At 38.4% G+C, this 20,978-nt stretch overlaps 1 protein-coding gene across 1 annotated transcript; it reads left to right on the top strand.

Moving 5' to 3' along the window:
* Positions 6,177–18,623, top strand: ALKAL1 (ALK and LTK ligand 1; the record flags this gene model as incomplete). Its single annotated transcript, XM_021386398.1, has 4 exons — positions 6,177–6,234; positions 13,061–13,141; positions 15,019–15,095; positions 17,975–18,623. Coding segments are annotated over 3 exons (204 nt in total), but the record flags the coding sequence as incomplete, so codon positions are not given.

Here is a 20,978-nt window from a genome sequence, read left to right as displayed (position 1 = left end):
TCAAACATATCACACTTTCAGGAATGAAATGTGTGCTTTATTTCTCCGATGTGTCAGGCACCACCTGATAATCCACAGAAACTTTTAAATCTGTATTAATTGGCCGTTCTTTTCAGAACAAAAAGTGATACCGTTCCAATTGCAGAGGAAGAGGAGCATTTAAAACTCTGTGTTTCCATCATAGTCAAAGTTGCTGGACATCTCCAGTTTTGTAGATAGGAACTTTGTCCTACCTAGACCAAAGAATAAAAGTTTTAAGCAAATGTGGTCACAGCCAAAGTATAAGAATGAAAGTAGGAAACTGAGGCTTTTTAATCGGTCAGGGTACTGATGAAAGCAGTACGTATTAATTAATTTGAGTCAACATCAGTTAGGAGCCATTCTTGTAAGCACCATGAAACTGTGATGTGGCAAGTGCCTTAGCGAGGAGATGGAATTGACTGCCTGTGACAGCTGCCCACAGTGGTGTCTATGTCTAGCAGAAATACTTGAATCAGATCTCCAGGTGCATACTTCATGCTCCATTTATTCACAGGATGTTTTGCCACATATGACACTGACTGTAGTCAAATAGGTACAATTTACTCAACACCACAACATGCTCTTATCAAATGGAATGTTACTTTTCTTTTTTCCCTGCAAGGATGCTTTGTATCATTTTCTATTTTACTTGTTGATCTGAAGCAAGACTTCTTAATATTAAAAAAAAAATAAAATATATTTTATTGCAGCTGTACATCCCTTCCTACAGTTTGCAGAAATCATTACATAGTTAAGTTAAGGCATATAGAATATCTTAATTTTCCTTTCTTATGTATTTGCTTTTAAGAACTGCTTTTGTAGAAGCGTCATTCATTTTAAAGAGATACTGCTATCATTCTGAGGATACTTTCATCCTGCAATGTTCCGTTCATTCATCTCTCAGGTATGTCTCTTCACTTGGGTATTTTTCCTCTAGTTTCTGTCTATTTTCATCTCTATAAATTCTTCTGACACCTTACCAATTCCTTTATGAATTTCCATTTGAAAGATTTTGCTATCACTTTTATCACCATACATTTTATTTTTACATGAAGTAAAAACATCTTGGCATTCTTGCAAGTATGAAAGAAAGAAAGAAGAAAGAGGTAATTCTTGAATCCTTATCCTTTCTGAAAAAAAGACAGAACATACGTTGACTCAAAATGGATTTACCAGTATGAATATAAAACAGATCAGGATCATTGTGCGTTATACTAAGATACATTATCATTCCTGTTGTCCACATCTTGAGCTATGTTTATTTGCAAACAACTTTCTATGAGCTTGTAATCTTTTGGACTGCCTGGCTAACTCTATTAAGTAACTCCTTGAAGTGCAGAGCAGTGTAAGATTCAGAATGGCCTGTTATTCCAACATGTGACATGCTATCCATAACAGTGGATAGTCTGAGTTAACAGTGGATATTCTGAAAAATGGAGAATTATTAAGCCTGGCTAAAAGTGCCAGGCTTTAAATACTGTAATTGAAGTGTGGAGAGTACTTTAGCATCTTTAGCGTTTAAATCTGACAAATACAGTTTTGGTGGCAGATAAAGGGATAGTGCTAACTAATGTCATATTCCCTTGGATATACTTGCATTTTCCTGAAACATTTACCTGCCTTGGAGAAGTTTTCCAGAAATGCTTTAGTGTTCATTTACTTCTTTTTTTTCAGTAATTGAACAAAATGTGCTTTTATTTATTTATTTTAAATGCATGGAATTTCTTACAAAAAAGTGAAGATCGTGGTTCTTGATGAAGATTTCATTTTCTTACATACATGAGTTAAGGGACAGCCACTAGAACTGTGGAACAGCTTGAGCTGAAAGGGACCTTAAAGATCAAATGAAGAAAGATGAATGAAAAATAGCCTGAGACCTGATACTTCTCATATTCTGCATTTGCGTCGAGTGCAGCCTGAAGTGAGACACTGCAGGGCCCTCTGGGTAGACTGGGGACTAGACCACAAGAAGGAGTAATTTTTGGTGGCTGATTTAAACAGCTTCCCTGTATACATGCCCTAGCCCGGGACTCTGATTTATTTAGTCTTCTACCTCTCTGCACGTCCAAATTATTGAAAAATTAAACATTCATCTCAGCTACCCAGCACTGAACAACAAGAATAATTTTCTAGTGCATTAGCTTTACAACAGTGGTTTAAATCAACCTTAGAACCTGCTTTTATCAGAAATAGTGTTGCCAGTAGGAGTAGGGAAGTCATTGTCCCTCTGTACTCAGCACTGGTGAGGCTGCACCTTGAGTACTGTGTTCAGTTTTGGGCCCCTCACTGCAAGAAAGACATTGAGGCCCTGGAGCGTGTTCAGAGGAGGGCGACGAAGCTGGTGAGGGGTCTGGAGCACAGGCCTTATGAGGAGCGGCTGAGGAAGCTGGGATTGTTCAGTCTGGAGAAGAGGAGGCTCAGGGGAGACCTCATCGCTCTCTATAACTACCTGAAGGGAGGTTGTAGTGAGCTGGGGGTTGGTCTCTTCTCTCTTGTAACTAGTGACAGGATGAGGGGGAATGGCCTCAAGTTGCGCCAGGGGAGGTTTAGGCTGGACATTAGGAAATACTACTTTTCTGAAAGAGTGGTCAGGCACTGGAACGGTCTGCCCAGGGAGGTGTTTGAGTCACCATCCCTGGAGGTTTTCAAGAAGCGTTTAGATACAGTGTTGAGAGACATGGTTTAGTGGGGGTTATTGGTGGTAGGTGGATGGTTGGACTGGATGATCTTGTAGGTCTTTTCCAACCTAGCTCATTCTATGATTCTAGAAAGTTTACTACAAAATTGTGGGTACAGTGGAGATCTGAAGCAGCTGTTGCTTACTGCCTAGCTCAGAGCTTGCTTGCTCTCACACAGGCTTTTCATCTCAGTATGGGATAAAACTGACGCTTCCACACAACTTCTGCCAGGAAGCCCCAAGTCCTTCTTTGAGGTATCATGACTCAGATTAAGAAAAGTAACGGTAGGGATTGTTAATGGCTGGAATTGCAGTATAAAGTTAACCAGTCTATGTGTGAAGCTGGAGAACCCTCTACATTTGTCACTTCCCTAGATTTTCATCATGTATTTTTATATTCTTAGTATTTTAAGCAGCAGATCTGTACTAGCACAATTAATAGTTATCCATGTTCACTGCTGTCTGTGGAAGGAGTGTAGGATGAGCAGCATTAAACCCAAGATTAGTAATCATCTGCCGACATACATAGAGGTACTAATGTAAATAAAAATGAAATATTTGAATTAAGATTATTTATCGTTATAATCTGGGATTATAGTGATGAGCCTAGGGTTAACAGCACAAACACATTTTATCTCAGATGTACTGTCTCTGGAGGGCAGTGCAAGTTTTCTAAGTTTAGGCATAAGAATGGCACAGTCTAAAGAATCCCCCAGCTGATAAAAAACAATCCAGTGCTCTCTCCTATGGTATATATAGTGGCTGTATTTTAGCTTGTGTAGCATAGTTTTGAGGCATGGATAGAACTGATTGAATAAACTCTCTCTACTCAGTATTTCCTGCTCATGTGGGTTTCTTTCATTTTCCTGTTGCTTTTGTGTTTTTGCCCAGTGTCACTTCACAGTGTTTTGATTTCAGCAATACATTGCCAGTCTATCTTGTTTTATTACATGTTGCTGCTTTTCATTTGTGAAACTAATATGTCAAAGGAATTTAACTTGTTCTGTGAGGATGTGAGCATACATTGCAAGAATAAGACATCTGTCTTAATAGGTGATGGGTACCACATGAACTATGACTGGAGCAACTCAGAACAGGTTAGAGGCTGGAATAACCTAGTGTAGATGTTCTGTCTTGGAGATCTTTAATGACCTGATAAAAAAAATCCTGTATTGAGTTGAAATCCTGCTTCTGACTGCAGTGTGATCTGGTTGGGAGTCAGTGATAACTATTCCATTCTAACAGGATGTTCATTAGTTTGATTTAAATGGTCAGTCCTTTCAGGCTTCAGCCTCACAGTTATGCACAGTTAGGAGAGCTCCCCTACGTTCAACGTGGACAATTCTGGAAACTTGTTTTTGGAAAAACAAGTAGAAAATAACTAACCCAGAAATAGTTTTATCTGGTCTCTGTAGCAGTGCTGAGGTCCTCATATGCTGCAGGAAGACAAGAAAATTATTGTGCTTGTGTCAGGCAGTTAATAGTTCAGGCAGAGTTGCCCATGCCATTAGAGCACGCAGACAGAAGTGTTCCAGTGGCTTGTGCTGCCTGTATTTTCTATACAAATGAACTTGGGTTGTCTTTGTGGAGGGCTGGGTGTTCACCAATTGCATTTCAGCAAGCAAACGTATTGTACCATATGAGAAGAAAATGAACACTTGAAGAAAGCTGAGGCGTGGGCACATGTTGAAAGGATGATTGCCTGGAGGGCTGGCAGCTGCGGCAGGCAGTGTTGTCCAGCCCCTGCACTGCACATGGCTGACCTAGTTTTCTGATTGGCATGGCGCAGACCCCAGGCCAACAGAAGTTGCTTGTAGGAAGCAGACCCTGCAGCCTTCAGTCTCAGCTACAGCTGCAGTGTGTGCGTGAAATGCAGAGCTCTTTTCCTTAGCATCATATCTTTTATCCTGTTTTGCTGCCTTAGTATTGAAGGGTGGGGTCTTGGCATTCTGTCCTCTTTGGAATGAGATAGAAGGACATCTCTCCTGGTTATATTATAGATTTTTCCTAAATAATTTTATAGGGTAAAATGTGGTTACTGTTCTCAGAGCAAATTCTGTAGAATTTGAATCATCATAGAATCATCATCATAGCTTCTAAATGTTGGTTATCAGAGCCAGAAGTGGCCTACTCTTAACCAAGCCTTCACCAAGGTTCAGTTATTCCTCCTTATTGGTCTACTTGAGGCATCCCATTCAAAACTCATGCAAATTGTTTCACTATTTTGTGTCTTCTTATGCTTCATTGTGAGTACAATTTTAAGGTTCCTGACATTCCATGTCAGTAAAATTCTAAGTTTAAGTTTAAAAGGTCGTTATTTCATTTAAAATAAGGAAACAAAAGAAATTTATGTCAGTTAAAACTGAGATTTTCAGGGAATGTTAATTAAGTTATGTGCCCTCATCTTGCTGAGTTGCAATAAGACTTGGGCATTTTAGCTTAAAAACCCAGCCTAAAGATACACTCATGTGACCTCTGAGAAACTGCCTTAGAGCTAGAGATAGAAATTTATTTTGGCAGATAACTAATATCTTCCTATAGTTTGAAAGGGAACTTACATAAAAGGCAAATAAATATTTTCAGTGAATAAATATGTTTAGCTGCAGGTCCTACGGCTGAGACATAATCAATTCATTGCATTAGTACTAAGAAAGGCATTTATTTTTAATTTAATATAACATGTAGATGATATATAGTTTGTCTGCTGTAATAAGTACAACTACTGGACAATTTTTCTTACAGTTTCTCAGTGGAATATGTACAAGATGTTGTTGGAAGAAATGTACTAGTTTTAAGAGTATTTACTTGCAACAAAAGTTTCTGCTGTAAGTCAGAGGCAACACCCTGTTGCAAAAAATCCTAGTGAGTGGAGTTACTTTTTTAGGCCAGATTTCTGTTCTTTGTGATTAATTTGGCTGTTCTGAGACATGTACTTCCTATTTTACTTTTTGAGAAAAAGTGCCATATATGAAAAGGGACTATTTTAAAATACACAGTATTTTTCACAGGAGAGGAGTACTATTTTTTGACTAATAATGGTGATAAAAATATGCAGGGACTGTATCTGTCATAGTTGATCCATAGGAAACTTTTCTCCCAAGGTATGTGTTATCTCAATACCCAGTGTATGGTATTTGATTTGTATGTAGCTATTTTGCATAATTTCTTCATGTACTCAAACACTTGTCGGTACGTGATACGATATTTATATTATTTGTGGTCTCTCTGAATGTACAGCTCAATTCAGTCCTGAGATGTGTAGAAATGGTTGACAAAAAATCTGGTAGTGCATGTTATAGGATGACCGTTTAATATTCCACAGTTACTTAAATAAAACATTTCATAATTTTGTTTGTAGCAAGAAAAAGAAAAGAGTGTGAAAGCACCTGGCTCTTTACAGAAGATTTCTTGTCATATCATGATTTCAGTGTTCTTATTTTAATTCATATTCCATAGATATATTTGTTTTCTTCTCTCCTCAGAAATTTTTCCAAGAGATTCCAGTCTAAAAGACAAATTCATAAAACATTTTACAGGTAAGGAAAGTTGCTCGCTGTTGATTTACCCATGTATGAATAATCTAAGTAGCGATAGGAAGAGTCATGTATTAGCTTTCTTGAGATTAACAAACAAGTTTAACATTTGTAAAGTTAAAATTCCATCATGTAGGACTAGGAAATTTAACAAACTCTAATCACATTTTGGTTTGAATCTCTCTTTGAATAATTGAGCTTAAAATACCTTAAAAACACATTAAGCTAAAACATTAATGATTTAAAACCTGTTGTTTCATTTTTATGATCCTATTGCTACTTGTTGTTTTGCAGCCTCACAAGAAGATTAATAGTTGTAGTTACTGAATGTGTACATCTATATCCTATATACTCACATGCAAACATTTTGCAGTATGATGTTAAAAATGCAGTATACATCAGCACCTATCTACTATCTCTGGCAAATAATATTTAAATGAGAGAACTCAGTAGTACATTTTTAATTTTAAATATGGTTTTCTATAATATTTGTCGGTCATACCATATTAATTTTTAAGACTGTTAATTTTAAAGCTTCTAGTGGGACTGCATAAATCTTTCAGATCAGATCTATGTGGCTGTATAATTTTTTACTAAATCTGCAAAATTTGTGTCTTCTACGTCATGATATTTATGTGTGGATGCTTGTTTTAAAATAGCAAACAAATGGAACTAAGAAAGGTTAAATCAGTGTAAATGAATCAGAAAAAAACATTAGCTATGTTAAATATGGAAGCTTAATATGAATATAGTCAAGTACTCGTGTGAAATTTGAAATGTAGTTGTATAATACACTTACCTTTTGCATTTTATTTTGTAACTACTGGAAAAAATATTGTATTCTTTAAATATATATATAAAAAAAGCTGCCAACAGCAATGTGCTTGTGCTGATTCTTTACTTTCTAGTTCCAAATGTTCTGAAATTCAGAAAATTGAAGGTCTGGGTGTATGGCACTGCAAGTCTGCTGGTGATTTTAAATGTTACTGGTATTTGTGAAACTAAAACCTGGTGAAATAGATGGCAGTAAGTGCATGAAAAAGAGAACTGGAAATTTTGGATAGTCCTTGGCAAGAAAGGGAAGAGTTTGTTGTTTCCTTTGCATGGAAGAGAGATCCTCAGACCTTCAGGATAAACACAACAGTAAGAATCTTTCTGCCAGCTGCTAACTGCAGACTAACAGCATCTACAGGAACAGCATCTACTCACAGCTGCTCCTTCACTCTTACAGTAAAGAAGAATAATTATGAACCTTGTCATTTTCAATTCATATGAAAAAGAAATGAAAGGAACATATAGATTTAAGCTTTGCTATTCTGTGTAGCATGGGAATACTGGAAGATTCTATTCTGAGGAGGGCAGACAAGAAAGTTTTGCTTATATTAATAATTAATCTGTTTCCTTTTCATTTTTAACTTTGGAAACTTTTCAGCCACCATAACAATCTCAACATAAGAATCTGTGTAGGCTAAATGATGACTACAGATCAAGTTCCTTTGCTCAAAAACAACAGCGAAAAGACAGCCATGAGTTTTACAGAAGGTATTTTGAGAATACTAAATCATAGAAGGGAAAAAGAGCAAAAAACACCAGCCTGTTTCTGGAGCCATTTATTAAATTAATAGTCTTTTTCTGCATGAGTAGTTGTCATCAAAATTGCTGAAATTATTTGACTAAGAATAGCTGGAATGAACAAGGAAAGCAGGTTCATTCCAAAATTCTTGGAAGTTTATATCTTTGTTGGCTGCGACTTGCTGCCTACATCTTTTTTTTTTTCCCCTTTATTTTTTATTTGTTATACTCTTAGGATCTTCAGCATTGGGATTTTCTGCCTGATTTGTCTTTTCCACAGCTTTTTTAGATCCTACAATCCGTAGTCTTTTTCTTATTATACAGCCTACATTTATTTTTCTTGGTTCTGTTCAAATCATAATCCTTCCTTTATCTACCTGAGTTAAATAAACTATTTCAAGGTAGTCCTTACTAGTGCAAGATTTAGGACATCCTGAACTAATGAAGTTGTGAAAAAGAGGAGAGGAAGTCAGCATGATCTTTACGGTCCATTGTCTTTACAGTTTCAAGGTTAAGAGAATTATTCTACACTTTCAGTTTGCCAAGAATAGTAGACATTTTAAAGCCGAAGAAGAACTGTATGTAACAATCCTTGACTATAGGAAAAATCATAAATAATATTATGAGTCATAAAGCTATCTATCAATTTGGCTTGAAAAGCGTGTTGACACAGATTGCTCTATAAGGCAAAAATAAAATTGACAGACCATATTTTGTGGTAAGGAAGAAAGCTGAAAAACCGTGTATTACCTGAAGGGACATGGAATTTATTTAGTGACAAAAGCTGTTGTTATCTCCATATATCTTTGAAAATTTCAAATTGCATACTTTCTCTGCAGCCTAATTACTCACTCAGATAAAATATAGCAACAGTCTTCCAGTTCAAAGTTGCAAAGACTGCTTTGTCAGTTTATTCAAAAGCTTACTTGTGGCTGAAAAATCACAGAATTATAGAATCACAGAATCACAGGGGTTGGAAGGAATGTCCAACCCTCTTGCTAAAGCAGGTTTCCTACAATAGGTTAGACAGTTAGGCATCTAGATGGGTCTTCAATATCTCCAAAAAAGATGACTCCACAACCTCTCTGAGCAACCTGTTGCAGTGCTGCATCATTCTGTCTGTAAAGAAGTTCTTCTGCATATTTGTGTGCAGCTTCCTGTGTTCCAACTTTTGACCATTGCTCCTTGTCCTGTCGCTACACACCTCTGAAAAGAGTCTGGCTTCATCCAATTGCCTCCTTCACTTTAGATATTTATAAACATTGATCAGATCCTCTCTCAGTCTCCTCTAAGTTGAACTGACACAGATCTCAGCCTTTTCTCACAGCCTTTGAGATGCTTCAGGCCCTTTATCATCTTTGCACCCTCCTCTGGACTCCTTCTGGGAGATCCCTGTATTTTGCACTGGGGAGCACAGAACTGGACACAGCACTCCAGGTGTGGCCTCATCAGGGCAGTGCAGAGGGGGAGAATCAGCTTCCTCGACTTGCTGGCCATGCTCTTTTTAATGTACCCCAGGATCCCATTGGCCTTCTTGGCCATGAGGACACACTGGTAGCTCCTAGCCAACCTGTTATCCACCAGGCGCCATAGATCCTTCTCTGCAGAAATCTTTTCCTACAGGTTGTCCCCTAACCTGTACTGATGCATGCGGTCATTTCTCCCCTGGTGCAGGACTCTGCACTTGCTTCTGTCAAACTTCATCAGGTTTCTCTCTGCCCAACTCTTCAGTCTGTCCAGGTCCCATTGAATGGCTGCACAGCCTTCAGATGTGTCAGCTGCTCCTCCCAGCTTTGTATCATCAGCAAACTTGCTGAGGGTAGACTCAATCCCTTCATCCAAATCATTGATGAAGATATTGAACAAGACCTGCACTGACCCCTGGGGAACACCGCTAGTTACAGGCCTCCAACTAGACTCCATGCCACTAATCACAACTCTCTGAGCTCTGCCATTCTGCAAGTTCTCAGCACACCTCACCATCCACTCATCTATCCCACACTTTCTAAGTTTCATTACAGGGCTGCTGTGGGAGACAGTGTCAAACACCTTGCTGAACTCAAGATATACAACATCCATTGCTCTCCCCCTATCTACCCAGTCAGTGGTGACACTGTAGAGGGCTACCAGGTTAGTCAAGCATGATTTTCCCTTGGAGAATTCATGTTGACTACTCCTGCTAACCTTCTTCTCTTCCACTTGTTTGGAGATTGCATCCAGAACAAGCTGTTCCATCACATCTCCGAGGACGGAGGTGAGGGTAACTGGCCTGTAGTTTCCTGGATCATCCTTCTTGCCCTTTTTGAAAACCAGAATGACACTGGCTATCTTCCAGTCCTCAGGCACCTCTCCTGTTCTCCAAGACCTTTCAAAGATAATAGAAAGCAGTTTAGCAATAACCTCTACCAGATCCCTCAGCACAAATGGGTGCATCCCATCAGGTTTGAATCTGGAAATCTCCTGAATTCCACATATTACTGTAAAATGTATCTAATGTTCAAATCAGTTCACTGTCATAAAGAAGAGTCTTCTGTAAAGGCTCCACTATCCGGAATATTGGCTCTGTATTCTTTACTAGGCTGCTAACCCCACTTTCAAGAAGTGAAATAAATGATCTTTGCCCAGAAATGCTTAGTAGCTTCCTTTGACTAAAAGGTTAGTCAAAGCGGTGTTCTTCATAGCAATCCTTTCGTAGCATTGCTTGAAACAATCTATAAGGTCTTATTCAGGCTCCATTTGTGTGCTGAATTAAGAGAATGAAGATTAATTTAGTCTTGTTCAGTTAGTTTCAATTTATTTCAGTGTTTTCTGATCAAATCACAGAAAACTGGTCCCTAGCTGGCAGTGGTAGTATTCTAAGCATGTGTACGGGAAGTTAGGTCATGACCTGAACCAATGATTGAACACCTGGTGAAGGGGTGTAGCCAGCCCTGGGAGCACAGGAGGAAGCAATTCACCTGTGTGACCAGAAGGGGTGGGCCCAGGGTCTGCCCCTTCCTAACCTCATTTAAGGGCTGGCAGCCAAAAGGGAAGCATTTCTACTTGGAGTCTGCCTCCTTTGGAGTGTTTGGTGAGTCCTGATCTGTGGAAAGGAGTAAGGGGTTCCTTGTTTATTTACTGGATTGTGACCTCTATTTTCCTTCAGTGATCCAAAACTGGTTTAAAGCAGCTATAGCTGCTACCACCTATCTTCACAGCTTGTTATGTGATTTAAATGTTATGTTTTTGCTCTCTTTTTTTGTCTTGGATGTAATCACTGTTACATTCCTGAGGCTCTAAGTTATGGAAGGCCTTTGGCAACTTGTAACCTGTCAGCCATAGTTTGAAGACTGGTAGCTCAGGTATATTATTATCAAATATTAATATGAGTAGTTGATGTGATATATTCAGAGAAAAGAGCAGATGCTGGAAGAGCAGACAGCACACTAAGTTCTGGGCACACATGGATTTTACCTCATCTGAATGTTAGAACATGCTGCCCCCTGCAGGTCTGCACCCTTTTCTGCTAGGACTACTTCAACAAGAAATTAGATTCCTAGATACTATTCAGCTGTAATTTTTTTCCTCAACACCCACATTGTATTCGTACAGAGCTTTATAAACCATCTATGTGCGAATTAGAAGCATTAGTAGGTCAAGCTACTTAACCTTTGCAGGGCTTAGAATTTCATGTTTGCTTAAAATGTTGTTTTTTTCTATCTTTAGAAATAATATCTGCATATTTTCTACCTCATTTATTCTACATCATAATATGGAATATTGAACTAACTAAATGCTACTGTAGTTGCACTATTCTAATTTCACCACATAGGAAATGTTACTGTTAATTTGAAACTAATGCAATTTCAAGGCTAATGTGGCCTATCACTTCCAGGTTTTTCTTTTACCTGAATTATGAGTATAGTATCATGGATCGTAGGATGGCTTAGGTTAGAAGAGACTTCAAAGATCATCCATTTCTAACGCTCCTGCTATGGGCAGGGTTGCTAACCACTAGATCAGGCACTGCATAAGGCTTCCAGCACCTCATCATTCAGTGAAAAATTTCCCTCTGACATCTAATGTAAATCTGCCCTCTTTTAATTTAAAACCCTTATTCCCCACCCTCCCCTTGTCCTATCGCTCTCAGACCATGTAAAAAGTCTGTTTCCCTCCTCCTGTTTGTAAGAATCGTAGAATTGTAGAGATTGGAAGGGACCTCTGAGTCCAAGCCCCCTGCTAAAGCAAACTTGTTACAGCAGGTCACACAGGTAGGAGTTCAGACAGGTTTTGAGATCTCCAGAGAGGGAGACTCTGCAACCTCTAAGCAGCTTGCTCCAGTGCTCTGTCACCCTGACAGTAAAGAATTTCTTTCCATTAGTATGGAACTTCCTGTGTTCCAGTTTCTGCCAGTTGCCCCTTGTTCTGTTGCGGTGCATGCCACCTGAGAAGAGACCAGCTCCATTAACTTGACTCCTGCACTTTAGATATTTATAAACAGTTATAATATTGACATTTATAAGCTCTCTTTAAGTATTGGAAGGCTGCAATGAGGTCTCCCTGGAGCTTTCTCTTCTCCAGGATGAACAAACCCAGCTCTCTCAACCTTTCTTCATAGGAGTGATGTTTCATTGCTCTGATCATCTTCGTGGCCTTCATCTTGACCTTTTCATGTCTTTCTCGTGCTGCAGTCCAGGCCCCAGACCTGGATGCAGTACTCCAGATGGGGCCTCATCAGGGCAGAGTAGAAGGGGACAGTCACCTCCCTTGTCCTGCTGGCCACCTCTCTATTAATGCAGCCTAGGGTACTGTTGGCCTTCTGGGCTGCAAGTGCCCACTTCTGGCTCATGTTGAGTTTTTTTAGCTACAAGCATCTCTAAGCCCATCTTGACAGGGCTGCTCCCGAGGAGTTCTCCCAGTCTGTATACATATCTGGGATTTCCCCGACCAAGTGCAACACCTTGCTGAACCTCATTAGGTTCACAGGGGCCTACCTTTTGAGTTTGTTCAGGTCCCTTTGGATGGCATCCCTTCCTCCTGTCTTATCAACTGCACTACTCAGCTTGTATAGTAGCATAGTAATAGTATCACTTTCTGTTGTTTCAGTAGCAGATACTGTTATACTTGCGTTTCATCATGATTGTTTGAGGCATAGCAAAGTATTAAGGGTAATTTTATCAAAACATTGAAATTAATTCTATATGTTGGCAGTACTGTTTGAAATTGCAAAGTAGTGCTGCTGAAAGCATGTAGTTAACTCCTGCTTACCCTCTAACAGGTCCAGTCACATTTTCATCAGAGTGCAGCAAGCACTTTCATCGACTGTATCACAACACAAGGGACTGCTCAACGCCAGCTTGTAAGTAGCAACTAATGTAATTTACAATTCTAACTGTGGTACTTGTTTTAAAGCAGCCTGCTTTCTGCTTTTCCTGATCAGTTTTTAATGTACTGATTCTTCTGTAACAGTTTCTTCTTTCTGTAAAATACTGCTCGAGTATTTACACAAGGTCTTCTAATACACAAAGATTTTTCTGTGATATCTATCTATTTATATATGACGCAGTTGCAGTCAGCCACATGTAACAGACTTCCTTCTAAATCCATCTTAATGAGACTAACATAAATGAAAGGAAAATTCTGGGGGAAAAAAAAAAATCAGGCATACCAATGCAGAGGTGGGTTATGAAGCCATATTCTCCTTCCCACTTCCATTAGCTCTACTTATTAACTTGTGCAATAAGATGAAATCTGAACAATTCCCTACCTTATGTTAATCTTCAATAACAAGGTTATATCTTATTTTTGCATACGTGGCAGTTTGTGATGACAGTTTTCTAGCGTTGTAAGTAGACATAATGAATAAGCAAGACACCTATCTGTCATATGCTACATAAAAAAAAAAGTCATGTATTTTGCATACTGTGTACCTTGAATATATGTATCCACTGTACATCAATATTGTTCGGGCTGTCCTGTCTGCTACATTTCTTCCTATTAGGAAACACAGACATGATATTTCTGTTCTAATTAAACAGCTTTTCTCTGTAGTTAAAAATGAGCTTGCAGTTAGGACTGTGTGAAGAACAGATTTTTAAACTTAACTATCAACATGAAAATTGAATTGAAAAATGTGATTAAAACAAAAGCAGGTTTTATTTCTCCTTTTCTTCACCCAGACCTAATCCAGACAGTGAGTTTCATTCAACCTGAAATACTCTGTTGATCTAGAAGGACAGGGGAGATTTAGGTTAGATATTAGGAGGAAGTTTTTCACGCAGAGGGTTGTGACGCACTGGAACAGGTTGCCCAGGGAGGTTGTGGATGCCCCGTCCCTGGAGGCATTCAAGGCCAGACTGGACGTGGCTCTGGGCAGCCTGGTCTAGTGGTTGGCGACCCTGCACTTGGCAGGGGGGTTGAGACTCGATGATCTTTGAGGTCCTTTTCAACCCAAGCCATTCTATGATTCTATGATGATTCTATGGGGAGTTTGATTCTCAGAACTGTCTCCACCTTATCCAGCACGAAGACTTAGAATAATTATCAAAATTGATCATAGCCAGGATCTTTTAATGTCTCTTTAGAGGGATTTGATGTTTTCTTCCTGGGAAACTCTACCTGCCACAGAATGTCTATGAATGTCTTACTTCCTTTCCTGTTGATATGGTTATATTTTTTTACAAATATTCCCTGAAGCACTGATCCCAGGTCAGCACTCAGTCTCTTGCTGTTTGGCACGTTTTCTGTTAAGAAACTTGCCAAGCAAGACAAGGAAATAGTGCTTCCTCGTTACCAAATAGTTAGGTCTTTCTATTGGAGAAGATGGCAGTGGCTCAGGGGCTGCTTGAAACAAGTGGTCCTTTGAACTAAGGACACTAGAGAGAGAGTGCATGCCTCTAGTCTTATGATTAGAAGATTTATTTAGACATAGAAAATATGGATTCCTATCAAAAGCAATAGTTAGTGGAGCAATAAATAAGTTTGAAAGAGCCTGGTGCCAGAATACCTCATACTCTGCTTATTAGAATAGCTTCCCAAGTAATGAGTTAAGTTCCTTCAGGTAAAGTTGGGAATTCGGCTTTGTCTTCTACATCTGAAGATTCTACCATCAGAGAATGGTTTTATTGTGTTGAAAGCCTAAAAATCTAATACAAGTCCTACCTTCAATTTTACAGTGTTTGAGAGTATCTGTCAGTTGAGATTCATTATTGCTGTTGGTAACTTTTGTTTTTTTAGATTATAAAAGGTGTGCAAGGTTGCTAACAAGATTAGCAATGAGCCCTTTGTGTACACAGTCCTAGGATGTTTGCTATGTAAGTACCATTTTTTTTCTCACTATTCTTTTAAAATTCTTTAATAGTCTAATGATTTATTTCACACTTGTACTTCATTGCATATGCACACAGAAATGTGATATAAATAGTGCATCAACATGGAACTGTAGCATTGCTGCTAAGACTGGGTAGATTGTTGTGGAAATGTATCAGAGAAACTGGTGCTTCCATATAAGCCCCATTGTAATGTCCTACCAGTCTCTGGTGGTGCTGCAGACCATAGTTACACTCTGGGTCACATCTTGCTGTCAAAACTTTGAGAAGACTAGTTGGTGAAGGTGAAAAATACATGAGGACTTTATCAATGCATTTCAAGCCTTTAAATAAGAGGACTTGTTAATGCATGGAAAAAGAAGGTCTTGGTCTCAGATCTTCAATCTTAATAGATGCCCTGTCGCTTCATTTGTTGTCAGGACCTCTTTTCATTCTCAAACTGTGTTCTGAGAACTTGTCTAAACTTGTGGGTGTAAACTGAACATAAAGATGTAAGAAAGCTGAAGTGCTTAATTAACGAAGTGTGGAAGGTAGCAGCTCAATGTTATTCATAAATAGCATGTTGAAGATGTTAATTATACAGCAGTATCACTGATAAAAGGAGTATCTTCAAGTGAACTGTTCTCTAGTAGGTCAAAAATCAATAAGATGTTTGCACGTTCATGCTAATTTGAAAAACAGCATTGATTATTTGGGCCAAGAAATACATATAGAATCCGTGAAAATTGATGTATTTAAATGTCTTCAAATACTGTTTCCTCTCACAATCTCCTGTCAAATACTGCCTGGAGTCTGGGGGAGCAGTGTATGTCACTTCTTCCTGAATCAAGGCTTCAATTCATACTAATCAAGAATAAGAAAGAAAGAGTAGGATATGAGTCAGTGTTAGCTGATTTGATTTCCAAGTGGAGGTGGGATTCATTTTGGTGGCTGTGCAAAAATGCTTAGAATATGACAATAATTTGGTGCTGAGAAGAAATGACATCTTTTCTTTCTCCTTTTCATTTACTTTCTTAAGTATTTTCAATCTGTTTGGCCTCTTGCCTTCTGGGTCTTGCAGATGGTTTTGAATATATTGGGGCACCAAATCTGAGACTGGCTAATGGATGCTATTATTTTGCCATGATTTCTTTTTGCCAAGCATCCTTTCTGAATATCCTTTAATTTTTTGTTTACATCTCTACAAAACTGCATATTTATGAATTTTCTTATTCAAATCTCAGCATTCAGAGTGGTCAGGTGCTGGAATGGGCTGCCCATGGAGATGGAGTCACCGACCCTGGAGGCTTTCAGGGAACGTTTAGACGCTGTGTTGAGGGACATAGTTTAGTGAGAACTGCTGGTTATAGGTGGGTGGTTGGACTAGATGATCTTGTAGGTCTTTTCCAGCCTCTGTGATTCTATGATTCAAAAGCATCCCAGAAATCTCTCATTTTATGCACTTTCATCTATTTTATCTGTTTTCCATTCATCTGTATCTCTTTACTCCTATGGGTTCATGGCTTGGGCCTTGCAGAAAAATTCGAGTATTCTAGTACCTTTTTTCCCTTTTCTTTCAGTCTGGTGAGTCAAAGGTCTGCTTCCATATTCACAGTACAGAAGCCTCTATCACATCCTATTTCCAGCTTTAAAATATAAAAGGATCATAAGTTGTTCCTGAGTTGCGAAACCAGCTGTTCTAATTTGCCTGCCAAAAATATACTCTGAGATGACATGTGGGAAAGGGAAATAAAATTGTCTCTAGGCTGACTTTCTCTCTACTCTGTTGAAAACAGGGAGAACATTACAGGAGAAAGTAGAGCTATGAGCTGAGTAAATTCCAGCTTCCTCTGTGCTCCCTTGCTCTGTTCCTCCACTTGGTAGGTGGAGAGGCTAATTTCTGCGAGAGCTATCCAGTATCTGCTTGGAATTGATACATTTTCATCTGAGAAAGATGAAGGGCAGCAGAAGTTACTCTCTTCCCTCTGACTAAACAAGGCAGCACAGGAGTTACGTATGTTGTTCCCTTAATAACACTGGACTTGTAGCATGATTTTGTGATTGCTTCTACTCCAGCTTTTGGCAGGGGATCTGTTTTCCTCACCACCCTCATAGTAGCTTACAGTGGACTGGGTCCTAGCTAATGTTTTACATAAGGGAATTTTACCTTTGCTGTAAAATCTTGAGAGTGTCCTGAAGGTGCTCAGTTGACTGCAAGAATGAAAGACATCTGTTCTGTCAGATGTCCTTAAACACTTCATCTTAGTGTGCTAAAATAGGCTACATTTTCCTCAAAACTAGAACTGCAGTGCTATAATATGGATAGTTTCTTCCTTCCTATGTATGTACCTGAGCGGGGGGGAAAAGGAGATATGGTCTTTCTGTTTTAGAAATGAAGCTTTGTCTTGGAGAATGGTGTGGTTTTTTTTGTTTGTTTTTTTTTTGCATTGAGGCGGTTGCAGCGGGAGCCAAGGGGCGCTGCCTCGGACTGTGCTTCAGCACCTTGGAGAAGGCCTGGGAGGGGGCTCGGCCTGCCGTGCTGTACTGTGTTAGGGCTTTGAGAGTTTCTTTTTAATTCAGATGTTTGCAAATGGCAGTGAAGCATTTCATAGAACTCAGTATCTACAAATGCACAGAACTATATGCATGGGAAACTTTCTTTTGAGACGTGCCATGTGAGGCGCTGTGTGTTAACCCTCTTTGCATCAACACTGAAGATTTGCCATGGCCAAACTCATCAGTGTGAGTGGGCAAGACCCACTGGTGGTCTGGTGTGAACATTTATGCAATCTGCAGGAAACTGATTTACAAACAGAATAATACTAAGCGGCCTTCCTCTGTGTTTTGAGACTAGTTATAAAATGGCATGTCCTTTTCTCTTGCAGACTTTCTACTAAGGAGAGAATTCTGATTTGCCAAGAAAGTGCCTTGAAATCTTCCAGGACAGAGAAGACATCTTTTACCTTTTTGATTTACGACATTTTGTTACTAGATGCATTTTATTTTCATATATTTGTTGGACATTCCATATTTGTGTAAAACATTATTTTAATTTGTAAATTTGTTGCCTATAGTTCAGACGAGCCAATTATTTAAATATGTTGTATATAAAGAATACTAATAATATACTGATTAAATGTTATAATCATATGCAGGGAGTTGGAAAAAATTTTGCTGTTTCTCTTGTTCCATTGTATTTACATCATTTTGCTCAGGCTCTTACTTTCATTATTTGCACTAACTTGAAATGCAGAAGTCTATGTAACTGAAATCTGAATAAGCTGTGGGGAAGTTTTACTTGCCATGGAAGATATTTTATATTATGAAGCTTTGTTAATATATATATTATTGCGCATCAGAAAAAACAATGCTCAGAAATGCACCTTGCTTTCAGGAACATTTGTATGACTATTCTGGATTATCATCAGTTACATTTGTACTGGCACTTATGGAAAGAGTTGCAAATAATGTAAATATAAAGACTGGAAAACTGCAATGCAGTTTTGATGGAATAAAGAATATAAAAATAAACTATTATTTGGGGTGTTATTTACATTTATTAAGAGGTTGCTTATTTTATACCTACACTTAACTAACCTTGCAAAGTGGAAATAATTTTCCAGTGAGAACTGCAAACTATTTTGTTTCATTTTTGCAGTGTTTATTTTCAAGAGGTAAATTCTCTTAAATGGGATGTCAATATAAGTATGTCATCCACCTGCTGTGGACAACAGAAACCTTTTGCATGAGTGAAGAGAACGTAATAAAAGAACCCCATAGGATTAAAATATATTTCAAGATGTCTGAAACTGAAGAATAGAATGAAAGCATTTGGCTTGCAACACATCAAGCTTTCCTATTTGTGAGGAATCCAAAGCACGGGTACTAAATATTATTTAAACATAAATTGTGATGATAGCATTTAGTACTCATTTATCTCAGCTGTTCTTTTTTTTTTTTTTTTGCAAGCTTTACAATGATTTTTTGATTGCTTTATGAAGAACTTAGTATGAAGTGAGGCTTTTATGGTTAGGTGTAGATTCACTGGCAGTGCATGTTGATAACTGTGCTCAGGTCACAATTCTGTTGATTAATTGACCGTTCAGAAATCCTCCCTCGGAGTCAATCTCTCTTTTCCTTCAGTGTAGGCTTCATTAGCCTTTTAACTTCTATGGCCAACTCTTATTTGTCTGCAGAATAGCAGGGAAACTTTGCTCTGGGATTCCTTGTCAAATAGGCATATAGGCATACAACAGCCGTATTCTCACATCCAGAGGGGATTTGTTTCTTCTAAGTTGTTCACTGCCTTTCAGCGTTGAAACTGTGTTAGGACACACCAGTCAGTTCAGTTCACACCTTCTCCAGGTGAGATCATATTCTGCACATGCAAAAGTACATTGAAGCAACTGTTTCAAAGCCACTCATTACTCACAGCTTTTGAATTAGTTACTCCTTCTGTAGTCCTGCTTGGAAGGTTGTAACATGCTGTTTGCATTTATTCTTAACACAGTTATTTCTCAAACTTATTGCTGTTGTGTTATTTTGATAAGAGCAAAGTTTTCAAGCCTTGTTCTAATCCATGTGGAAGGCAGTGTTAAATCCTTGTATTGAATGGTGAGGTAGGTAACCTTATTTCTCTTTGAATAACATATTTCATATAAAGCTTATTGGCCAAAACAAGTTTTTGGGTGGATCAGAAGTACCGTAGCTAGAGGAAAAAGGTTTAGGCCAGGGAGACAGAGATCAGAGGCTCTGAGAAAAGCTTCTGTCTTTAGTCTTGCTTTTTTTATTTAGCACTCTGGTTTGTTTTCATCTCAGGTTAAAAAAAAAAAAAAAAAGTCCTTCATCCCTCCTTTCATTCCTCAAGAAGCATCTACTGAAGATAATGCAAGGAGAAGCAGAAAAAATGTTCTTTTCTGACAAGAAGTTTTTGGGAAATGAGAAGCTAATGAGAAAACCTTATCTGGTTTGTCTAATGCAGTTTCTGGACTTGAATCTAATGTGCTAACTCAAGAGCTTCACCTTACTTTGTCAGAATAAAGAATTCTACCTATTGAGCACTCAACCCCTACTTCTGGGAAAATTCACAAACATTATAAAGATACTTAGCATAGATTTGTACACCAAATTAAAATTTTGATAAAGGGGGAAAAAGCATGTGAAATGAATTACATAAGGCAAATCTTCCATTCTTCTAATTTCCTAGAAGTTGTGTAGTTACTTTTTTTGTTTGTTTGTTTTGTTTTTTTGAAGCAAGAATATTCTTTGAGACAGCTGTGGCATGTATTATGTATTATTTTCTCTTTAGCCCTAGAGACTTTTTGATGCTCTGTGTGCTTTGAATGGCAGGAACTTAAACTATGTATGCTGTACTCTATTATGTCTCCTATTCTTTCACCATTCTTCACCGTAGTGAAGTGTAGTGCTTAGATGGTTAATGTGAGAGGAAATAAAGGAGTGGTGAAAATAAAATGAATGATATACAGCACTTACTGCACTGGAATATGGGATTAACTTCCTACACTAATATTTGCTGCTGGCAAATCCAGAAGCAACACAGTGTATAAAAATTTTGCTAAGCTTTCATGCAGCTTCACTGTAAGAAAATCATAGTCATGTTTTGATGAACTGGTTTATGCCATTTGATCACAAGATTTGCCCTTTGACCCAGGCATGTATATTATTTTCAACAGTTTGTACCATACCAACACCATTTTACCATCCATGTAGACTGATTTTGCCATGGCTGAGTGTGATTAATTTAGCTTTGATGTTTGTTTGTCTATAATTCTATGGAAGTAGTCTTTGCCTTAGTATTTTATTCATTGGCCAGCTTTCACTATCAGAAAACTTCTGTGCAGTGCCCACCAAAGTTCTCAAAACCAGCAG

Source organism: Numida meleagris, chromosome 2 (genome assembly GCF_002078875.1).
Source record: "Numida meleagris isolate 19003 breed g44 Domestic line chromosome 2, NumMel1.0, whole genome shotgun sequence".
NCBI lineage: Eukaryota > Metazoa > Chordata > Aves > Galliformes > Numididae > Numida > Numida meleagris.
Note: the sequence above shows the minus strand (reverse complement) of the source record. Positions and strands in the feature narration are given on the sequence as shown.